Below are 21,765 nucleotides of genomic sequence, written 5' to 3'. Positions count from 1 at the left end.
GACATTCTCTCCATAACATCCTGGATCCAAAGGCGATGTCTCAGATCAAGTCAGGTCAGCAGATGCCTTCAAAGCCTACAAGAACCTGATATCTATCAAACTCCTTCCAGTGACATTAGGTTCTTCACACAAAATGTGAAGGTATTATGATGCACAGAATAAAGTTCAAGCATAAAATGAAATCATAAACTAATTTTAATATCTGTCATTTGATGATCAGAAGTGCTATGATCACAGTTTTAGGTATATCCCTATCAAGACTAATCCCAGCTAGCAGCCAGCAAGTTAATAAGCTTTCTTAAGCAAGTAAACAAAATCTAGCCCAATGCCTTTCAGTTGACATTTTTTACAAAGGACAGTTGAGTCACCACTATGCTGACAGGCTTGTCCAATACTAATGGAGTTAGGCACGTGGAATACTCAATGCCAGCAGAATTTGGTGTTGAGAGAGTACACAGTACTTCTATAAAGTTTAAGGATAACGTAGCAGAGAAACGTGTACAAACAGGCATTCTGAATTTCTTAAAATAACCAACTGAGTTCTGGCAACCCTATAGCAACAGTTCTAAGCGCTCAGCATCCTAAGCATTCAGCGTTCCCTACTCCTACAACTCTGCCTTCCACACAGATTAGAAGAGTCATTTAAAAATGGGGAGGAATACAATGTGCAATGGCTTTCTAGATGAAGGAGCAAGACTTACAATCCCCAGGAAAGCCTCAGTTCTCTTAAAGAGGAAGCTATTCATCCAGTCCTTCCCTTTCTATACACAGTCTTGTCAGTTTATGGGCACATAACACCTATTCTAGGAAGAACAGAGGTCTGAGGAAAGAGAAATTAAGTTGTATTTTGTACTATATTAAGTAGCTAAATCACAAGTTCATGAAGACAGCTAAGCATTGACTCTGCATTTCTACCTACTTAGAAAGTTGCAGTGCTATCTGCCAATAGTTAACAACTGCAATCCTATTATAAAACACAAAGTGAACACAGAAGCAGCAAATCGTAAAATATAATGCCTAGATCTCTTCTGTTCATGACAAGATCTGATGAATTACCAGTTACATTACAGAGCTATGAAAAAGCCTGCTGCCCCCTACATTGCTGACTTTAAGCTCTTAAGGCCACCCTCTACTGCAAATTGTTCCAAAAGTTATCACTTTTTCTACAGAATACGCATCAAGACAGTAAGTTAAAGTTATAGATAGCCAAGCAAATTAATGCCTTATAGCAGCTGCCAAGGCATATTTTCAGTATTTGTCACACTGCCAGCACTACTCTCAGCTGTGTTATGTCTTACTGGCTACTCACTGAACTAAGGGAAGACATACAATCAAGTGGTAAAAAAAACCCTTACAAGTTGTTACTTATCTTAGGGGTTAACAATGAGAACCTATGTTCAAGTAAGCTTTTAGCAATTCTTAGCCTACAAGTGAAAAAGCTTTAAAAGAAAATCTTGTTTCAGACTTGCACTTGGACATCTCAAGCTTAATAGAAAGAGACTTCTAAGCACTTGTACATTTCTTCAAGGGCTAGCAACTACACTACACCAGCTCCTGCCTACTCATGCACAAAATATGAGGCTCCTTTAGAAGGCAGGGGACTTCTGGAGGTTATCCAGCTCTATCCAACTCAAAGCAGGGCCAACTTTGAAGTCAGATCATGTTGCTCTGTCATACCATAGTCAGGTTCCGAATATCCTCAAGGACAGAGATTCCACAATATGTTTCAGTGTTTCATTTCTGTTGCAGAAAAAAAAGCATCGCTAATACACTATTAGAATTTCTCTCGTAGATTGTCTGTTGCCTCTTACTGTATCTCTAGGCACCTCTAAGGAAAGCCTTTTTTCCTGTCACTCCTGTTGCGCCACTGCAGCTAGCAGTTATTTCCTCCCCCCACATACTTTTAGACTTCTCTGAAGACTGAAAAAACCCTCACTTTTAGTCTCCCTTCATACACAACACACTGCAGTCTCCTCATCTCAGTGGACCTCCACAGAGGCATCAGCACCTGCCTTGTACCTTGGTGCACAGAAGTGGATACAGTAGTCCAAGTACAGTTTCAGAAGCTTTGAATAGTAGGGAATAATTACTTTTTTCAACTGACTGGCTATGTCCGGTATGCTCTTCACCTTTTACACCCCAAAACACACACACTGCTGACCTACAAGAACCCCTAGGCTCTTTCCCAGAAAGCTGCTTTTCTGCCAGCTGACACTACACTTCTGTTGCTGCATCAACTCATCCTCCCTTTGAGAATTTCACATTTGCCTCTGCTGAATTTCATAATGTTTCTGTCAGTCACTCCTTCAGCCTGCAGACCTCCCACTCAAGCAGCCCTAGCCTCCAGAATATCCACTGTCCCTCCCAGTTCATTATCATTAACAAGCTTGATGGAAGCATATTACTCATTTGAATGAATGGCTGGTATGAAACTATCCTAATACAGACCCCTGAAGAAAGCCACCAGCTTTCTTCATACACATGATCAGAACTTCCCCAGACCGGTTGTACATACAGGTTTCTTTTAGGCAAGTGGACTGTAAAAATGCATCAAGTATTCAACAGTTTGATTACAAGGACATTTTCAGAAGTCTCGTTGAAAGCCTTCCTACTACCATAGTAAATAATACTTTGATATTCCTTGGCCCATAGCTGCGTCCCATATACTTTCAGCAATCAGGTCAGGACCTCTCCACAGTCCAGTCTCAAATCACAGTGCCTCCGTAACTCCTTTTCTTCACTTCCCTTAGTTTTCACTTTATTTACAACTACACTGGCTTGCCCACCTACACTAAACATAACACACCTGCCTCTTAAATCTCCAGAAACACAATTGCAAAATGGCCCTTGAAATTTATCAACCAAGGGAATTTCCACTAGCATTTCCATTGGGTTCTACAGTCCATGCCTCTTTCTGAGAAACACAACACTCAGAATTTTTACAAAGTCCCACATGAAGCTTACACAAAACTACTTCTACAAGACTAACTTCTTATTTGCCAGAAGGCAATGTAAGTTATTAGATGTTTGTCAAAACATTGACATATCAACTCATAAGACATTTCACAAGAGTCAAAAACCTATTTTATACTCATTGAACTTAACAGTTGTCTTAAACATAAGCTAGGTGCACATGATTAAACTACACCTCTGATACCATAAACTGCTGAAACAGCAGAATGGCACCTACCCTCAGTCAACTTCTTCCTACATATGATAACCTGAATAAGCTGTTACATTGCATGCGCTGGATACCAGAGGAGGCTGTTCCATGCTATCTAAGCTACTGACAACACACTGGAACTTTCAACAGTGTGTTCAAAAACCTCATAAGAAATGATTAGTAGTACACCCACAACCTGATTCTTGTGTTTATTTTCTTTAGCTCTACTGATAAATGCATAAGTACCTTAATGAAAAAATATTGTTTCTGTTTCAAGAGAAAATATCTTCAGAAATCAGAAATGCATCAGAACTTTTAATGCACATAAGTAGTACCACTTAAGAGTGTCTAGTGCATTTGTATACTACAAATACCTCCAACATCCATTCATTTGATAGGGTGTTCATAACAGCGCTTGTCCCAGCAATAATTAGTTTTCAGCTTAATCACATGCAACATGGGTGGTACTGCAAGTAAAGCAGCAACAGATGTAAAGAACATCCATAAGAAACAGGATTAAGAAAAAAATTAAGCTAAACACTAATTCATAATAATCTGACTCAAAGACCAATGAAGACAACAGATCAGAAGGTAACTAAGAAGAATGAGCTAGCTTGATGAACAACTCCTTCCATCGTCTGCATGCATATCCAATGTTTGACTAGCCCTCATTCACCGTTCAAGAAGTACTTTTTTGGCAAGAAACTGCTACTCTGATAACCTCAACTTCTGCACATGCTACTGCATGAGCACCCTTTAAAGAAAACACCATCAGTTCAGACTAACTGGAGGAAGAAACCGAGGACGAGCTTTAAGAGCCACTTTAATAATAACTTTGACACATAAAGGGGAAAATGATCATCTGTATCTTAAATGAAAATTTGATACAGCAAAAACAGTAAATAAGAAGCAAGAGCCACCTACTGCTCTAAGTAATTCTAGTACTCCAGTTAACTCTAGATAAACTCCATTTGACTGGTGTTAGTGCTGAGCAGGTAAAGACATGCTATTTTACTGTATGTACTACAACATTAAAAAGTATTTTATTTCCACATACTACTTGAGAAAGCTAGAAAGACAAAAAGACTTAAGAATGCAGTAGTGATTAAAGAGGAGAGTCTGAAAGCTTGTTATTTCCAGTACTGAAACCAGTGACCTTCTTGCTAATGTCCAGATGTAAAAACTTGATTGGATTGGTTTCCCACACTTGGGAAAACACTGAGAGGTCGATGGAAGACAGCAGCACTTAAGCAGTGCTTTATTGTTCCCCCTATTTTTTTATACTACTATAACTCAAACTTGACAAACTTATCAGTAAACATTTGAATCAGCCCAAAGTCTAAAAGCTAATTAACAGAAAAGAAAGATGGAGGAAAAATAACAAAGGATTCATCTATTTGATAGCTTCAGGAAGTTGTTTGTTTCAACTTGACTTGGAAGTTATTGGGCTGTGCCTTGAAGTTCTTTTCCATAAGACCATGCACTAAGTCATGCAGCAGCTATCATGGGCCTAGCTTCTCCAAACCCAAGGTAGCTACTAGCCAGGAGTTCCCTAGGAGCCGACTCATGCATGCCTGCAGCACATTGTCATCTGCTGTTCCACACCTGCACTTCTTGCCCTCCACATTCAGGGGAGGAAGACAAGCTCTTAGCTATGAACTTTTTCATCTCTTCTTCCTTTATAGACAGGGAACAATTGTTTTCCATGATGTTGCCTGTTACTGCATGATTTGCTGTTCAACTTATTCCCACCTAATTACCTCTATTTCATCTACGTTGAGCTATTTGTACCTTTCCCTTAACTCTTCTTGGAATTTTTCCCTCAGACTTATATTACACAATATTCTCTCCAACTCAATCCTTCTGCTTCCTAACCAGGAAACAGGAAGAGTGTTTACAGTCCCTTTACCTTATAAGCAGAAGTTTGATCAACCTCTCTCATGCCTAATCCACTAATTCACCATCCTCTCAACAAAATATATTCCTGGTTATGGTCTCTGAGGCACTGAATGCCACTGCTCTCTAAATAAACACCTTTAAAAAACTGATTTTAGATAGGTTACTTAGACAAATAACCCCACACATCTCCCCCTCCCACAAGAACAAAACCTTGTAACAAGTGACAAAATAAGAGTAACTAATTAATTGCACCTACAGCTGCTCTTCAAGTGCAACTGAGAATATCTGGCCAGTTAGCACCATTTATAATGTCCTAAGGAAATTCCTCATGAGAAATTCTGTATCAGTATCTATATACCTCAAACTTAAGTGGTCATCAGGAAAAAAAGCATTTAAACAGCCTTTAACACAACACAGCCATTCAAAGCTGGAAACCCCAAATCAGATTACAAACAGTACTAGCAAGAAGCAATCTTATCACAGAGCTCCCCTTTTAAGATGAAATAAACCAGGACTACAGCACAAGCACACAGCGTGACCACTCATAGAATGGCTTGGGTTGAAAAGGACCCCAAGAATCAAGTTCCAACCCCCTTGCCACAGGTGGGGCCACCAACCTCCAGATCTGGTATTAGACCAGGCTGCCCAGGGCCCCATCCAACCTGGTCTCGAACACCTCCAGTGATGAGGCATCAACAGCCTCTATGGGCAGCCTGTCCCAGCACCTCGCCACTCTCTCTGTGACGAACTTCTCCCTGACATCCAACTTAAACCCTCCTTCCTCGAGCTTAAAACCATTCCCCTTATTCTATCACTGGCTACCCTTGAAAAAAAGTTGCTTCCCCTCATTTTTATAATCCCCTTTTAAATATAGGGACCAACATGGGCTCTCAGCTCATTGCATATTTATCTACTCAGTCTGTAGTCATAGATTCCAGTAGAGAATCTGGTTTGCACATAGGAAAAAAAACAACAAAGGTTGCCTTCTATTCAAGACAGCAGGCCAAGGCTAACTCTATAGCAACAATATAGTGTGATATAAGATGTAAAGTAATACTTTTGAGGTCTACTGCTAATCAACAGATAATAGAACTAACTCAAAGAAACCCCACCAACATTTACTTGGAGCACTGCAAGTAGTTGTTGCTTAGCAAGACTAACCTTTTCCAGTTTGTATACCAAGTATTTCAGCTTCCTTACTTCTATTCACTGTGGATTTCATTTCAAAAAAAAAAAAAAGCAACTTAAACTTCAAAATTGAAAATCTAGAGCTTTCAACTTCTCAACAGACTCTAAGAACATCTCCTCATTAGGCTCACACACTGCTAACTGAAATAGCACACCCCCATGCCCTCTTCTGAGCCAATGCATTTAAATCTGCAAGGCTATGTACCTTAAAAGCTACGAGCGCCTACAAGGTAATCAGCTGCTACAGAAGCTCTGTAAAGGCAACCGACTCTGCTTCTCCGGGAACAGAACAGTGCTGTTTCCCAATACCATCCTGTGAGCAATATTGCATAAAGGAAAGAACAACCTAAACCTGACTATTTCCGCAAAGGTTGCTTAGTCTTACAAAAAAGAAGTCCTGCTAGAATCCTCTTTTGCTCAACATAACTTTCATATTCCATGACATAACATTAAGTTATTTAAGGAGGCAATGAAGAGGAACACACTGAGTCAAGAAATGAGTCCATCTTTAACAGCTAAACAACCATCATGATCCTTTTATAGTACTCAGTGTTCAGACCTTAACACCTCAAAATAACACTAAATTGCACTTCAGTATGCTTAGGAGTGTTCCTGCACACCAGAAGTCAAGATGATACTTGGTACCCTTAATTCTCATTCATCCTAAAATTTGTGATTGCTCTGATACTGACAGGTATAAAGCCTACCAACTTGCTTTCATCCTGTCCACATCAGTTTTATAATCACTTCTTTCAGGTAGCACAACTCAGACGCTACTTCATGCAATGTTACAAATACAAAATCTTCCAAAATTTAAATAGCAGCCAAGTCAATACGATATATTCTATTAAGATGTTAGCATCTACATTTAGTTATTTTGCATTCCTTTTTACATGAGTTTAATTACCGCACTGTAAGAGTGCTCTTCAATAACAAACAAAACAAAGCTAAGAATCATTCCAAAACTGTACACCACATATTGAATAGAGTTCTCTGCAGGTAGGAGCTGGACAAACCTCTGGTTCCACCTTGGCGGATTCTCAAACAAACCAGATTCAACTCTCCCTCTATTTGAGCTAAGTTACTTCCCCACTATAGTTGTTGCTCTGTTGTCTCATGCAGGAGTTCCACACCTCTGTACCTACCACATAATTGACCAATATTTCATCCTCCGCCACCATTCTAATCCCTTGTATGCTATCCTTACTCCTAACATTGTCTTATTGGTTCTACTAAAACATCTCTCCCCACCACCTTCACAAAAGCACATTCCAACCTGAATTTCTAAACCACTACATTGTACATTTCCCTTGATGTACATAAAAGGCATTTCATTGTTTTCTTCAACTCACCTCAACACCTTACTGAAAAAGCAGTATTTACTAACGCAGCTCTACCTGTAATCAAAAATCCAAAAGATGTTTCAGATTCCACATGCATTCCCTCCTTCCCTCCCTATTTGATTATCCGGGGGGGGGGGGGGGGGGGGGGGGGGGGGGGTAATATTTCTCCATGGAATTACAGATCAAATCATCAACTCTGACTGTTAAAGTGATTCCATAAAAATTTGGAGCTTCTCCACTAGGGTTTTTTTGGTGGCGCTCTTTCCAATTTGCCTTTTGCAGGTACTAACAGCACTGACCAATGAGAAGGAAGAACAGTGACCAAATGTAATCAGCAGCTTCGGGTTCCGTCAACATCTCATAGCACTTGAAGTGTACTCACACAACACAACGTGAGCATCCTCAAAAGCCACAGTCGCTGTGTAGACTTTTCTCCCTTCATACTTACCTGTGACAGTTAGGGAGATAACAAAAACTACTGGCAGAAATTTCAGGGGCAGTAAGGAAAGTTACCCAAGCAGTAAGATAATGACCAAAATCTGTCTCACCCTGCTCCTGACCTCACAGTCCACGAGTTGCTTGTACTTGAAGATTTCCCCTTCTGTCCACAGATGACACATCAAAACCCTTTGCTTTCAAGACCATTATTTCAAGACAACATTCCAACTTTCAACAGATGTTCTGAAGTGTTATCGGTCAAGTTCACATATGCCAAAAGCAATCTGGGAGGACTGACATCTCATTTACACTCATTAAGACTAAAATAGTAAGCTGCCACATGACACAGCTCTCAACTTCACTGTTACAGCTATCTTCACATTTTTACACGCACAATTAGTTCGGCAAGGTTACGTCAAGCCAGCAGCTACAGCTTTCTCACCTCCAAGGATCACAAGTCACCCCAACACCTGGTGGTGATGAGTTGTTGCTTGGATTAGATGATCTTGGTGGTCTTCCTCGACCTTAAGTTCGTGAAAGGGAGAGAGCGACGTGCTGGTGCAAGACATTTGCCAACTCTATGAAAGCTAAGTCCTCAAACCTTAAGAGTTTTGAGATGTGGCACCTTATTAACATAGGAGTCAATTTGCAACAAATACAGGCAAATACTAATAAAAGTGCCTGCTATTGATCAAGTGCTCTGAGGTCTTATATGTGGAACATTTAACTGTTGAAGGCACTTCAAAGTAGAAGCAGTTCAGTCTGTAGCTCTTCTTACAGCGTTCAGCCAAGTAGCTCCAGAAAACACAGCGTAAGGCAGCACATCTTGTTTCAGTTACTTCTGCAGCAGCGTGGTACGATAGCTCATGAATCGTTAAAAAAGACAGACACTGATACAGATGCTTAACTCCGCAGCCAAGACATATTCACTGCGTGCAACAAAAGAGAAATTCCTGCACAAGCGCTTCAACTTTTAGACTACTTCTCTAACAAGCATTTCATCTTCTCTAAGGAGGAAGCATCCCAGTGATCTCTGGCTGCTCAGTCTCCTAGCCATGCAGAACTCCTGTGCCGTGATGAAGCACTGCAGTTGTTATTCAGCCCAACAGAAACGCATGCAACCACATTAAGTCTCAACAAACTGTAACGGCCACAGGCTCACCGTCAACGCAAGAAGCGCTGGCAAACTGCTTTTCTTCCTCTGAAATCAACCCACAGAACACTGAGACCCACCCTTCTGTCTTTCCCACAGCCGCCTTTCTTTAGGGACGCAGAGAACACATGCAATTTCTACATAGTTTCTTCAGCAAACGCATGTTTTGAAGCTTAAATTAGTAATAATCATCTACTTCGGAAAGCTACACCATTGCCAGAGGGGGGAGACTATTCCATGCGAGAGCACCATCTCGCAGCAGCACTGCCCCAACTCCCTCCCTGCAAAAGCATTTCTCAGCTCCTCCACAGCTGCTTTATGGTGGCACGGCTTGCAGGCTGCTCGCAGTATTTTTATCACACCAACCTCCAGAGGCTTCTTCCTAACTTGTTCCTCTTTCCTTCAAGAGGAGAAGGACACGGCACATCCTATAATAAAACATCCTTGCCAACTCCTCATTGCCGCGTTGGGAATACAACGGCAGAACGACGGTTCTCAATGCGCTTTTGAAGGAGAAGAAAAAAAAGCGGCCCCGCCGCTCCCACTGCCATAAAACCACACGGCGCACACGGGCTCCCAGGCAATAAAAGAATAACCGCGCCGTGATTTAGTTCCCAACTTCCTCGGTGCCCGCAGAGCAGGAGGGCACGGGGGGGAGGGGGGGGGGAAATCTGTGCACAGGGCCCTGCGGCACCTGCCCGGAGGGGCTGAGCTGCCCGCACACGGGATATCCGGAGCTGAGGGGACCGCCGACTCCAAGTCCGGGCTGCACTCACCCAGGGAGGCCAGAAGCCACCTAACACCACAACCGGCACCGGCTTCACCCTCGTTCGAGGGAGAGCGATGCAAACCGACAGCGCGGGGAGACGAGAAGGCACCCCACGGACACCGACGCCCCCGCGCTGCCCGCAGGATGACCGCCTCCGCCCGCAGGCAGCGGGGAACGCACCGGGGCGGGAAGCGCCGCTCCGAGCGGCGGCGCACAAACTTCCCCGCTGCACCCGGGGCAGCGCCGCCGCGGAGCCGACCGCGCCGCAGGGAGGCTGCGGGCAGCCGGGAGGGGGCCGCGGCCCGCGCGAGTAACGGTACCCGCACCGCCGGCGGGGCCCAGCGGCCGCCCCGTTTCGCTCCTGCCGGGCTCTCGCACGAAGTTTCCCCCAACTCTCCCGCAGCCCCCGACCCCGGCGCGGCTCGGGTTTCCCCGCTCCTCCTCCTCCGCCCGCCGCCCCCCCGCCTCGGGGAGGAAAAAGTTGCACTTACTGCAGCAGAAGCGGGAGAACACCAGTCCCAGCAGCCCCAGCCCCGGGGGCAGCGCCGAGCCCGCCCGGCGCCGCCGCTGTTGCCACCACCACCACCGCGGGGAGGCACCGGCCGCTGGAAAAAGTTCCCGACGACCGATAGGAGCCGGCGAGACGCGAGAAACGGCTCCGATCGCTGCCATGCTCCGGGCTCTGCTGCCGAGCCGCTCCAGGTCCGGCCGCCGCCTCCCCGCGCCGGGCGCGTTTAGCGGCGAGCAGCGAGCGCTGCGCCGCCCCCCGCCCTCCGGAGCGGGCCACACCACCCCGCCGCGGGGACGGGGGGACCGCCTGGCCCCCACCTCCTCCCCCTCCTCCTTGCTCCTTCCTCCCCGCCCCGGGGCGAATCGCCTCGCCCCACGCCTCCCGTCCCGCTCGGGGACACGGCGAACCGCGCCCGCCTCACGGGGGGCTCCCGTTAGCAACGCGGCCGGCGCGGGGAGCCGGTGGGAGGGGGTGCGGACGGCCTCCCCCGGGGGGTGTTGGTACGGCCCGCCCCGCCCCCTCCCCCGCCCCGCCCGCCCACCCGCCGCCGCCCCGAGCCGGGCCGGGGGCGCCGTGCTCCTCAGCGGGAGGGGCGGTCCTGCTCGGCTCTTGTCCGCCTTCCCCGGCCCGCCCGGCCCGCGGGAAAGGGAGGACGCTGCGCCGCGCGAGCTGCCGGCCGCAGTCCGAGAACCGCGCCTGAGGGCTGCGGTGCGGGCAGGCCGTGCGGGAAGGGAAGGAAAGGGAAAGGCGCTTCCTTCCTTCCTTCATGGGTCGCCGGGGCGGGATCGCGCCTCCACCCTCACGGCCGCCCTCGAGCCCTCAGCGTGTGCCCGCAGGCGTTGGTCCCCTCGACACGAACTTCTCCCGGAGCACGGAGGGAGTCCCGAGGGGACGCACAGGCGGGAGCCTGGCAGGACGAGGGGGCCCGGAGCGGAGGCCGAAATCCCCCGGGGCTGGGCGGGAGATGGCACCGAGGAACGCCAAATATGGCCCTACGCAGCCCTCGGGGTCCGCGGGGAGTTTCTGTCACACAAGCGGCAGGGATCCTGGGCTGTGACACGGTGCCCGGCTGTCCCCTGGGTCAGGCTGGTGACGCTGCAAAGGGGGAAAGGGCCTCACGCCCCTGCCTGAGGTCCCCGGGGCCCGTCCCATGGCTGGCTGCCACCGGGTGGGACAGCTGGAGGTGGCTCTTGCAGGCGGCTCAGCTTCGCTGCTGCATCCCCGCACCGAACTGAATGTGGGCGCAGTGTTGCTGGGTGCGCCCCTAAATCGGGCTTTGGGTAGCCACGTGCAGAAGCTTGAAAGTGCCAGGCTGAGAGTGGTGTCTTTACCATCTGGATATGCTTTTTCAACTCAGATGCACGTTCATTGCAAGAAAAGTACTGAACGGCTAATTATCCCGTACCTGGTGCTAAGATATCCACTGGCAATAGGTTCCTTGTAAGCCCACAGTTCACATGATCACAGAATGATAGGGGTTGGAAGGGACCGCTGGAGATGATCAAGTCCAACCCACCTGCTAATGCAGGTTCCCTACAGGAAATCGTCTAGATTGGTCTTGAATTCGCCTCTGGAGTAGAAGACCACCATACAGTGTAATATTAGATCGTTTCCTTCAGTGGTGGGCACAAACTGCAGTTTCTCCCTGAGCCACGCTTGGCTAAGCTTATCAGATGCTCACAATGGAATGTTCATCCAGTCCTCAGCTATGTGGAACGTTTGCCAGTTAACTGCCCTCATTAGTTTGTAGCTGTGAAACAAAACCAAATTCAGGCAAAGAGTTCCTGAGGCAAACTGTTAGCAGTGATGGATGTTGTACATTCGTCACCATTTTGGAGGGCAAACAAACATAGCTGAGAGCACTCTCAGAGTTTTGTCAGATCAGTTTGATTCCCTATGTCTGGAGCTCAGCTCCTATGAGCTCTTCTCTAACCATTTTCACCTGGGACTGGGATTCCAGACTGCAGGTGGTGCATAGGATCTTATCCAAAACTGTGTCAACAACTTTTGGGGACAGCTTTGCTTTAAGGAAGAAGGAGTACGCAGTGGAGTGGTCTTCCCACTGCTGATGCTTCAAAGTCTGATCATTTCATCTGTTGCTGGAATCTTTGCCGTTTTGATTCCATGGAAACCAGTATATCCCTCCACGCCAATAAATCTGGATAAATACAATACTGAATTAATCATTAGAGTCTACTTTGTTTTTATACTTACAGCCTTTTTACATGGGGAAATTGATGAGCGTAGCTGTAGCAGAGTAATTTACATTAATACAGCTTTGCTGATATAACATTCCAGGTAGATGTATTAATTGTGCGTAATTGTTCCATTTCCCTGCATAGACGAATCCTATATAGATAAATCCTTAAATCCCCCTTTATACTTAACAATCGAATCAAATTACATCTCATAATTACATTTACACCAAGTTCAAGGCACTCTTAAGCCGGGCAGGAAATATAATGGGGCCATAGCATAACTGGGAGTGCAACCCTTAAAATCCTATTTGTGGCAGCTATAATCAAATTGTCATCTGCTATGTTATTTTCATGTCTTCTCATTCCAAAGTAAGAAAAGGCATTAATTCCATTAAAGCGGAATGTTTTGAAGGGCTAGCACCAAAATATGTGCATCTATTCACGGTGGCTAAGGAAGCAAATGCAGTTTGTCATATTCCAGCAAAACTGTGCCCAGACTGTAGGTAACTGCTGCTAGTGCCAGGTTCAGAGCTGCTGTCATCAGGCGTCCCGGGGACTTTGTGATAGGAAAGGAAATTTGACTTCATGACATCAAAGCTAAATTTGGCTCTCCGATGCTTCGAACGCTCCTGAAGGTACGATGCTCCAAACAATGAATCCTGCATAATATTGAATAAATGCATATAGGACGCACTGGCTCACTTTTTGTCATTCCATTGTTACTGGCATATTTTCCCACAAGGAGATGTATTTTCCAAAGCTGGCAGCGGTCCTGTTCCAAAGCATCTTTGTGCTGCAGAGGCACAAAGGACCAGACTCTCTCTCCAGCCCGCTTTCCCCCTTCCCGTTCCCCTATTGTCCACCCACCTGCCCTTCCCCCCGTGAAGAAAAAGCCCTTCCCCTTCATTTAGGCCGGGTTTTTGGCAAGGCTTCTCCTCTCTGTTCTTAACCCTTGTGGTCATTTGAAAACAAAGTTCTGAAGCAGTGTGAAATTAACTTATATGCATAACATTTGAAGTGACGGCACAAATTCCCGCTGGAATGAGGGGCCATTCACTTCAGTGGGAATTTGTAAATAGATTTGTAACAGAACCAATGCGCTTTTCTGAAGACTCTCGCTGCCATTCTCATGGATGGGACGGGGCCTCCCTAGCAATGTTTCTGCACCACCACCCATTATGGCCTTTTAAAATAAAAATACAATGAGGCAGCCCAGCAGAAAACCTGCCTTTTTCCCCACACCATCCACTAGATGAGACGTTTTGCCTTCTGCTGGGTAGTGTCTGTGATTTGCTAACAGTTTCTTGCTTTTCCACAGAGTGTGAGACCATCGCTGCATCTTTACTGAGGTTGGAGTCATTGTGTCTCTGTCCGTGCAAAACTTCAGACGGGGTTAACAGTGTTGTATGGAGACAGATGTCTGTCTGATTCCTGCACCAGGAAGCCACAGAAGTGCATCTCTGCAGGCATGATGGATGCCATTTCCAGAAGGGTCAAGGGTGCAGAGAACGTGGGCTGCATATTTATCTGCACGCATCTCCCATCTCTGCTGTGGGCTCAGTGCTCTGATCATCCATGAACTTGTTTGGGAAGTGTTTAGAAGGGCTCCTCACAATGCACAAAGTTTTGTTTATTGCTTTTGAAATACGCTCTTAATAGTGCTGGGTACGCGTAGGAGTCTTTGGGTAAAGGATGCTCCATAACCACACTTCTTACTAAGAGATGACTAAAACTAGAAATAAATTCTAACGTTGAATTATTCTTACTTTCTTTTTTCCTGCTTTCTGCATACATTGTGATGCAGAACGGTTTGTTATGTCATCGCATAGAAAATTCAATCACAATATTTTGATTTAAATCATAAGCAAGCTTAGCCAAGAACAACATACATACAGTTGTATCCTATATGACATTTTAAAAATCCATTTGCCAAATATTTTATTAATTGAAGATGGCACTTAAATCTTGTCCCTTTAAGGAGAAGTGTGAGTGACTCCCTCTGTATTGCAGGGTGCGATTAAGAAAAGTTTGGTTCTCCTGTGCACACTGCAGCCCTGCTCTCATCTGTTTGTGCAAGACCTTTTCCGTGTCTCGGCAAAGTCTGAGAGCTCATGCTTCGTTTCACAACGTAGTAAAGTAGGTCCCGACAGTAATTATCCCTAACCTTACGTTTCATATCCGTGGTCAGATGTACACATCATCCCCTCTTCAATTAAATGGAGAGCTCCGTTGTCTCAGCCAAGAGGTTTTAGACTCCCAGCCAAACAAGCAAATTCCTTATCCATTTCTGACAGGCAAAAAAAAAAAGTAAGCAAGGAAACGGCCCGGTTTGCAGTTACATCTCTCTGATTACCGCTTACATCCCTGAGAAAGAGGACAGAAAACATAAGGATTCCTCTTGGAAGGACGCTTGCAAGCCAGACAATGCTTTCTCTGTTTTCTTTCTGCTCTGCTTCCCTTTACTGTAATCTCTTGCTCTCTTTCTGTGTGCCTGTTTTCTGTGCTTTCTCTCTCTTCATCTTTAACTATTTGGGTGTACTTACACAGATAAGTACATATGATATTTTACACTAAGTACAGAAATACCCCTTGATTCTTGTGTAGCTGAGTAGACAAACGCACAGCTTGTGCATATCATTTTGAAACGATCACATTTCCTTCCAAGGCACGAGCAGTAGATATTTAAGATGATCAAAAAGAGAACATGGGAAGTTTGTCAGCCAAGGTAGTCCCGATACTATGTGAGAGGATGCTTGCCGTCCCTCTCGATGTTTTGCTCATGGCTCAAGGAATCTGCTTTCTTACTGGGTCAAAAAGAGCAAAGATTAGTTCCTGGAAAAAAAAAAAACCCTGTTTCTCCCAGTGAGGTCACAATTTCATAGTGCATACCGACCTTTCACGGTAATCTTCTCATTGTTTCTATTCACTGACATGGTCCCAGCTCCAGCAAGAGCTTAGCTCGTGATCCAAGGAAAAAGCAGTTTTAGCATTCATTTTAATGGGATCTTTTATTCATTTTTAGTATCATTACTGTTACACCAGCTTTACTTAATTATGAGAGAAGAAGCAGGCTTACAATTCCCCAGAGAAATTTTCTGTTTTTTTTTCTTCTTAGACTTAGTCTCTTTGTCTTCTCAGCTTCTCCTCCCTTAGTCTTTTAATTTTCCTTGAGTGTACTTATACTTAGCCTTAGAAATAAGCACATTTTCATGAGATTTTAATTGCTGTAAGTGGTGCAGTCTTATTTTTTTTTTCTTTCCCATCATCTTTTCCTCTCTGTTCTTATTGCTAAATGCAACAGGTATTCCTCGGGAGTGAGGTACATGAGCCCAAAGGTTGTGCCTGCATGTGTCCTAGGAACACAGCTTGCATACGTAATATATGAAAAACGAATCAAGGTAAGGTCACAAGGCAACTGCAGTAATATATATACTCCTGCTGTTTACATCCTCGTTTTGTACTTGTAACCATATTAACTTCTGCAAATTCAAAGACCTGCAAACGATTAAAATATGCCATGGCTCACTAAGAAAATTTCACCTTAACCATACCTGTAGATTTCTGCTGTATTAAGCATTAAGCCAGCATACCTTGCAGGTTCTGTGATGACATTTTTCTATGTCTGTCAGAATTAGTGTTGGCCTGAAACTAAATGAAGGTTTCAGTCTCTGAATAATTTTTGAGTACGTTTTCAATCCTTTACAGATCAAGTCTTTTAAAACTTTGAGTGGGAAAGAGAAGTGTGTATTAATCTTAGACAGCTATTTTTACACTTGTGTAATTGAATTCAGAATTTGCCCTTCTGCCTTCAACCTGAAAAGAGTAGCCTAGAAGGTGCCGACATGCCTTTGATCCTTTGAAAAAGATTTGTAAACTGAAGAAACCTTATTAAACTTTAAAAACTGGTCTCTGTGCACTGAGTGCTTCATTTCTCTATAGCTTTGTAAAAATGCCCTTATACATATACACAATTCTCGATGTGATATGATATGATATATCATATCATGTGATGACATAATACGATAATCTCTACTTAAACATGAGCAATTGTTGTTCTGTCTCGAGGTGTGCCTTTGAATCAAGGCATGAACTCTGGTCCACATAGTAAACATTACTGAAATTGAAGTCTTCATCTACATTTTATCTTCCACCACTTAAATTATTCCCATGTAGAAAAGAAAGATGCATTTATACAGGTATGAATAGCCTTTTTTTTTTTTTTCCCTCTAATGAAGAGTGCTTTTATTGATAATAACTGCATCTAAATACATTTATGTAATGCTTTTACCTCATGATCAAACCTGTTATGTAACAACCAAAAATCTGTGTAGATTAAGGACTTGTGAGCAGTGGATCTTTTCTTTTGTGGTCCAGCCAAAACGTGGGAAGAAAAAAAGGCCCAACAAAATTAATCTGTGCCAAAAAAGAATATGGCTTTTTTAATAAACATTTCCGCCCCCTTCAAATTAGGTCAGTTTCCAGACAAAAGCACCTTTGAAATGTGAAGTATCAGTGTTTCAGTTTGTAAATATTTACTGTCTCATTGTTTCAGTTCCCCAGAACTGGACCTTTCTGCCATTTGCTGGAAGCTGTCCCAAATTCATGTTTTCCAATTCTGTAAAAATGAGGTTTGCCCATAGCAGCGGGGTTGGAACGAGATGATGTTAAAGGTCCCTTCCAACCCAAGCCATTCTATGATTCTATGATTAGCTTGTCAGAAGCAAGGCGGGAGGAGGCAAGGATACATCTATACCTTACGGAAGGGTTCACAAGGTCTGAGAATTTTTTTCTCTGAATTTATTGTAATTTGCTCAAAAAGGATTAAGTAACCCAAAACAGGCTATGCTGCAACGAAATACAGAAGTCTATTTTAAGCTGACGCTGAACAATCATTTTGAAGGAATATTTTATTCCAGGTGTACAATACTGAGAGACCCAACTTGCTTATAATTCTTCTTTTAATAGATGCAATCAAGGAAGAATACAGACTAAACTGGTAGAAAGCACACACGTAACTTTAGGTTGGAGATGAACCCAATTGCAGGAAAGAAAACTTGCTCTAAGTTGTATGTGCATGTAAATACCTTACTAAACAAGGACTGTAAAATGTATTTTTCCTGCCCACAAACTCACACCTGCTAATACACCTTGTAAAATTAGTTGCATCCTCAATTATACCCTTCAGCAACAAGTTCCAAGGTCTAATTATATGTTTAATTATATATTTTCTGTCAGCTCATTTACATCCAACTACAATCAACAGCATGTCAGCTGGGATCAATTCTTTGACAGTGATTTTATTATAGTTTCTGTGTAATCGTACTTTGGTATATCCACCCTGTTCCCACCCCTGAGCATATGGTATCTTCTTTTATGCATCTGAATTAGAGACAAGCACCAGCATTAAATATGAATCTCTTGGCTTTTGACGGTTGCCAGTCCTCGAGTTGTTTGCAAATGTTTTTGATATCAATTTCACTTCTGTACCACAAGTGCTTTGTTAACATCTGCCCTGCAGCAGATGATCATTTTTATTTACTGATTTATTCATATATCTATATTGTGGTGTGAAAACATATTTGTAACTCTTGGGCTTTAATCTGTGGAAGGAATATAACATAATGAAACACAGTCTTGCTTTGCACTTGAAAGGAAAAGTGCATTATTTCTTTGTTTTTCAAGGTAATCCCAGATATAATAGGTAGTATAGCCATAATAAATTCAGCTCTTTGTTGAAATTCTCCTTCCCTCAGCCAAAGAGCCATGCTTTCTCACACGTCTATAGTCTATCAAATGTTCTTGGAGGATCTTTTTGCACCAGATGCTATCTTGTTTCTCTTTGTGCTTCAGATTAGCTCCCTAAACATTTTGACGCACACAAAGAATTATGCCAACTAGTAACTGACATATCCTGTTTTTCAGACTTTTTCTTCCAGAGTTGCCCAGTCGTGCAGCGCTACAACAGTGGCTGACTTCACTTTGTTATCAGTGAGAGCTTAAAGTCCCATTATCTTATGCTTCTGCAGCATGTGTGCGTGGATGAAATTGCATGACTTTGTGTTAAATCTCTTCATGTGTTAGCTCTTTATACCTGGGTAAGTGACAAAAGTTTGGGAGTATTTACATCTTGCTTGTGTAAGTGATTGCGTGTGGTCGAGGAAGGGCAGCATCCAGCCCATACGTTGTGTTTTCCAAGAGGTCTCCGTGTTCCTACCAAAGATTGCGTCATTTGCCCCTAGCTTTGAGTGGGCTGGGACTTTTGCTTAATTGTTTCAAGCTGAAATGGCCATGCTATGTGTGTGAGTTTAAATCAAAACTTCCCATTAAAACGCATGTACCAGTTTCAGAAAGACTGAAATTTCCAGTGAGAGAGGTCTCTAAGAGTGAACATTAGCTTTGCAGGATGGCTGTGCAAACCCCCGGGGCCTTTTTGCTGAAATACACTTGCTAAATGAGACAACTTCTGTAGACAGGCAAACATGAACTGGTAAAGGAAGGAGTCACTGAAGTGTTCACGTGAGGATTCACATGCGGATGTGCTACTTGAGACCCATGTGCAGCTTCTGGCTTGGGCAAGAAAGGAGCTTGAAGCTGAGTGGTGAAGAAAGTGGGAAACAAGTGGCAGGAAGGCTGGCTTTCAGAGGCAGCACTGCTAAGTGTAGATATTCAGTAGACAGACTGAAAAAGGCCTACTAGGTTACTTCCATTAAAGAGAAATACTGTTTCTTATTCAGCTGTTATGACTGTGTCTATTGTTCCTGCTCCATTTTAGAGTGAATATTTTTACATCTTTTATTGTTATAACAGCAAGGATAGATATATATTTTTTTTCAATTACTGGGGAAGTTACCGAAAGTGTAGTTGTAAAGTGACCAAAATTGTTCACACCAGCGAGTGTAATTTGGCAAATAATTATGACTGAAAAAATATGGAAGCAGTATAAAAAGATCTGAAATGTTTCATTTCAGAAACACCAACTGCTTATTTTGACATTTTTTAATGAATCATTTTGGCTTTTCCTTTCTCTTTCAAACAACATTTTTCATTGGTAAGTTGTCTGTATTTTTTAAAGATGAAAGAATTAGAGGTACATTTCCTGAGACCAAAATGGAACACTTAAATGAAAAACACACAAAACGTTCATTTTTATTTCAGTGGAGCAGGCAATTTTGTCTTTAGTTTTCCATGTAACAAAAAAATCATCATTTTCTCTGCTGCATTATTAATGACTGTAGATGTCAACAACCCAAAGTATGCATCTCGGCTTAGACCTAGTTCCTTCCTTTTGGAAGGAAGAAGAAAAACAACAGAACTGTGTGTCAGTGCCATTGTATATCTTCATAACGCTACCATGCCACACAAAGAAATAAAGGTGGCTATGCCACGTGTGAGGGCATGACTGTCCAGGCAAGGTCCCGAGAGCTGATGCATATTAGCAGAAGAGCTCTGAAGAGGCCTGGTTCTGCCATATGTGGCAGCTTTGTAGGAACAGCAGTCATAGCAAGTACCTCATCGAAAGCCCAGAGTTCATTGCAAGACTGGCTTAAGGCCATACAATATATATAGTTATAAGGGAAGGCGTGGGCTTTATTTATTTCCTCCATTCTTGGAGATATGCTGAAGAAGCAGAATGGGACAGCCACAAGGAGCAGAAAGCCTGATGTGCTCAAGAGTGGAAGATGTGTTTGAAATACACCAGAGCCATGCTTTAGAGCTTTGGCATGGAAGCACAACATGCAGATCTCATAAACTGGGCGAAGAAGAGTTAAGATGCATGGCACAATTCCAGGGTATACAAGTGTTAAGTATTAAAGAAGCTGTGCTGATGCAGAAGAAAAAAGGGGGGTGGATCATGTTCTTTCAGTTTTCTGGGTTTTTTTTATGAATTGTTGTAAAGCTGATCCAGTGATGCTCCACCAAGCATCTGCTGGCTCCTGGTACAGCACAGAAACCCCCGTGCAGAATTCCATTAAATGGTGAGGCTCCGGGACCTTGTGATAGGCCCTTGTGCAGAATGCCTGTGTTCCCCTGTTCTGCTGAGAGTCTCCATACTGCAATCTTCCAACTCTTCCTCCTGTATTACAGCAAAAAAATAGCTATTTTGTAACTGCTTATGCAAGCTCCTTTGTAAGTTGGAATGGCTCTATATCCCCCTGGGTTATCAGTAGTAAATTGAAGTCTGCATGTGCCAACTCTTTCACATCTGCGTGTAAAGAAAACTGAGGGGATTAGTCTTAATACCTTAGAGCTAGATAAATATTTACTGAGTTTTATTCTGTCATCCTTTCATGGCCAACACTAAGTACAAGGTGACAGCAGGACTACTGAAAATATACAAACAGTATTAATTATGTTTTTTCTCCATTTTCAAACCATAGAATCCACTTTCATGGCATACTTTGCTTTTACATTTATACCTTCCCAGGTGAAATAATCACTTCTTGTCACTTGTGACACTGTCATGTCTTGTATGTGTTTCCAGTGTGTTGTACAATGCTCAGTTTCCTTATTTAGATATGCCTTCATACAGATCTACAGTAGAAGTTTATTGCTGCAGCAGCCACAGCCAAGTATCTTCTGCAAAATCCTTCCCATTCTAGAATTCCAAACAAGAATCTGAACATTCAAAATCTGCTCTCTTGATAGCAAGAAGAATTTCTTTTTAGCTCCCGAAGTAAGGGTCGGCTGATAGTCAGAATTATTCAGAATAGATTCTAGTGGTATTGGAACATCCAAGTTCACATAAATGCATAACTTTTTGATACGTGAGTAAAAATCACAAATTTACTGAAGAAACAGAGAACAGTGACTTTTGCATTGTTCACTTCCACGCATGATTACTATAATTCACTGAACCTGCAGCTTTATGTGAGGATGACAAGTAAAATTACTGTTATAAATGTAGCACCTTATGCTGATTAGTGTCAGACTTTTACAAGTAGAAGAGACTCTTGCCTCTTTCCTTCCTTTGGCTCCAGACCATCTCCAAAGTCAGCTGAAGGCCTCAAACATAATCCTCAGGGCAATTAATGGATCAAGTCTCAGCTACACAACAAACCTGACTTCAGTCTTTGAATGGTTGAGACAGCTACTTCCTGGGGGG

The 21,765-nt window shown here is 43.5% G+C and overlaps 1 protein-coding gene across 4 annotated transcripts in view; it reads right to left on the bottom strand.

The window, feature by feature from the left end:
• Window positions 1-10,666, bottom strand: part of NECTIN3 (nectin cell adhesion molecule 3) — a 62,276-nt gene extending 51,610 nt beyond the window's left edge. For all 4 annotated transcript variants that reach the window (XR_006931895.1, XM_416630.8, XM_004938289.5 and 1 more), the window contains exon 1: window positions 10,445-10,666. Coding sequence is in view for 3 of the 4 variants with exons in the window: in XM_416630.8 (XP_416630.5) it covers window positions 10,445-10,625 (181 nt within the window). In the remaining variant the exon portion in view is untranslated. The remainder of the gene's footprint in view (window positions 1-10,444) is intronic.
• Between the last annotated feature and the right edge of the window lie 11,099 nt (window positions 10,667-21,765).

This window comes from Gallus gallus, chromosome 1 (assembly GCF_016699485.2).
Source record: "Gallus gallus isolate bGalGal1 chromosome 1, bGalGal1.mat.broiler.GRCg7b, whole genome shotgun sequence".
Lineage (NCBI taxonomy): Eukaryota > Metazoa > Chordata > Aves > Galliformes > Phasianidae > Gallus > Gallus gallus.
Note: the sequence above shows the minus strand (reverse complement) of the source record. Positions and strands in the feature narration are given on the sequence as shown.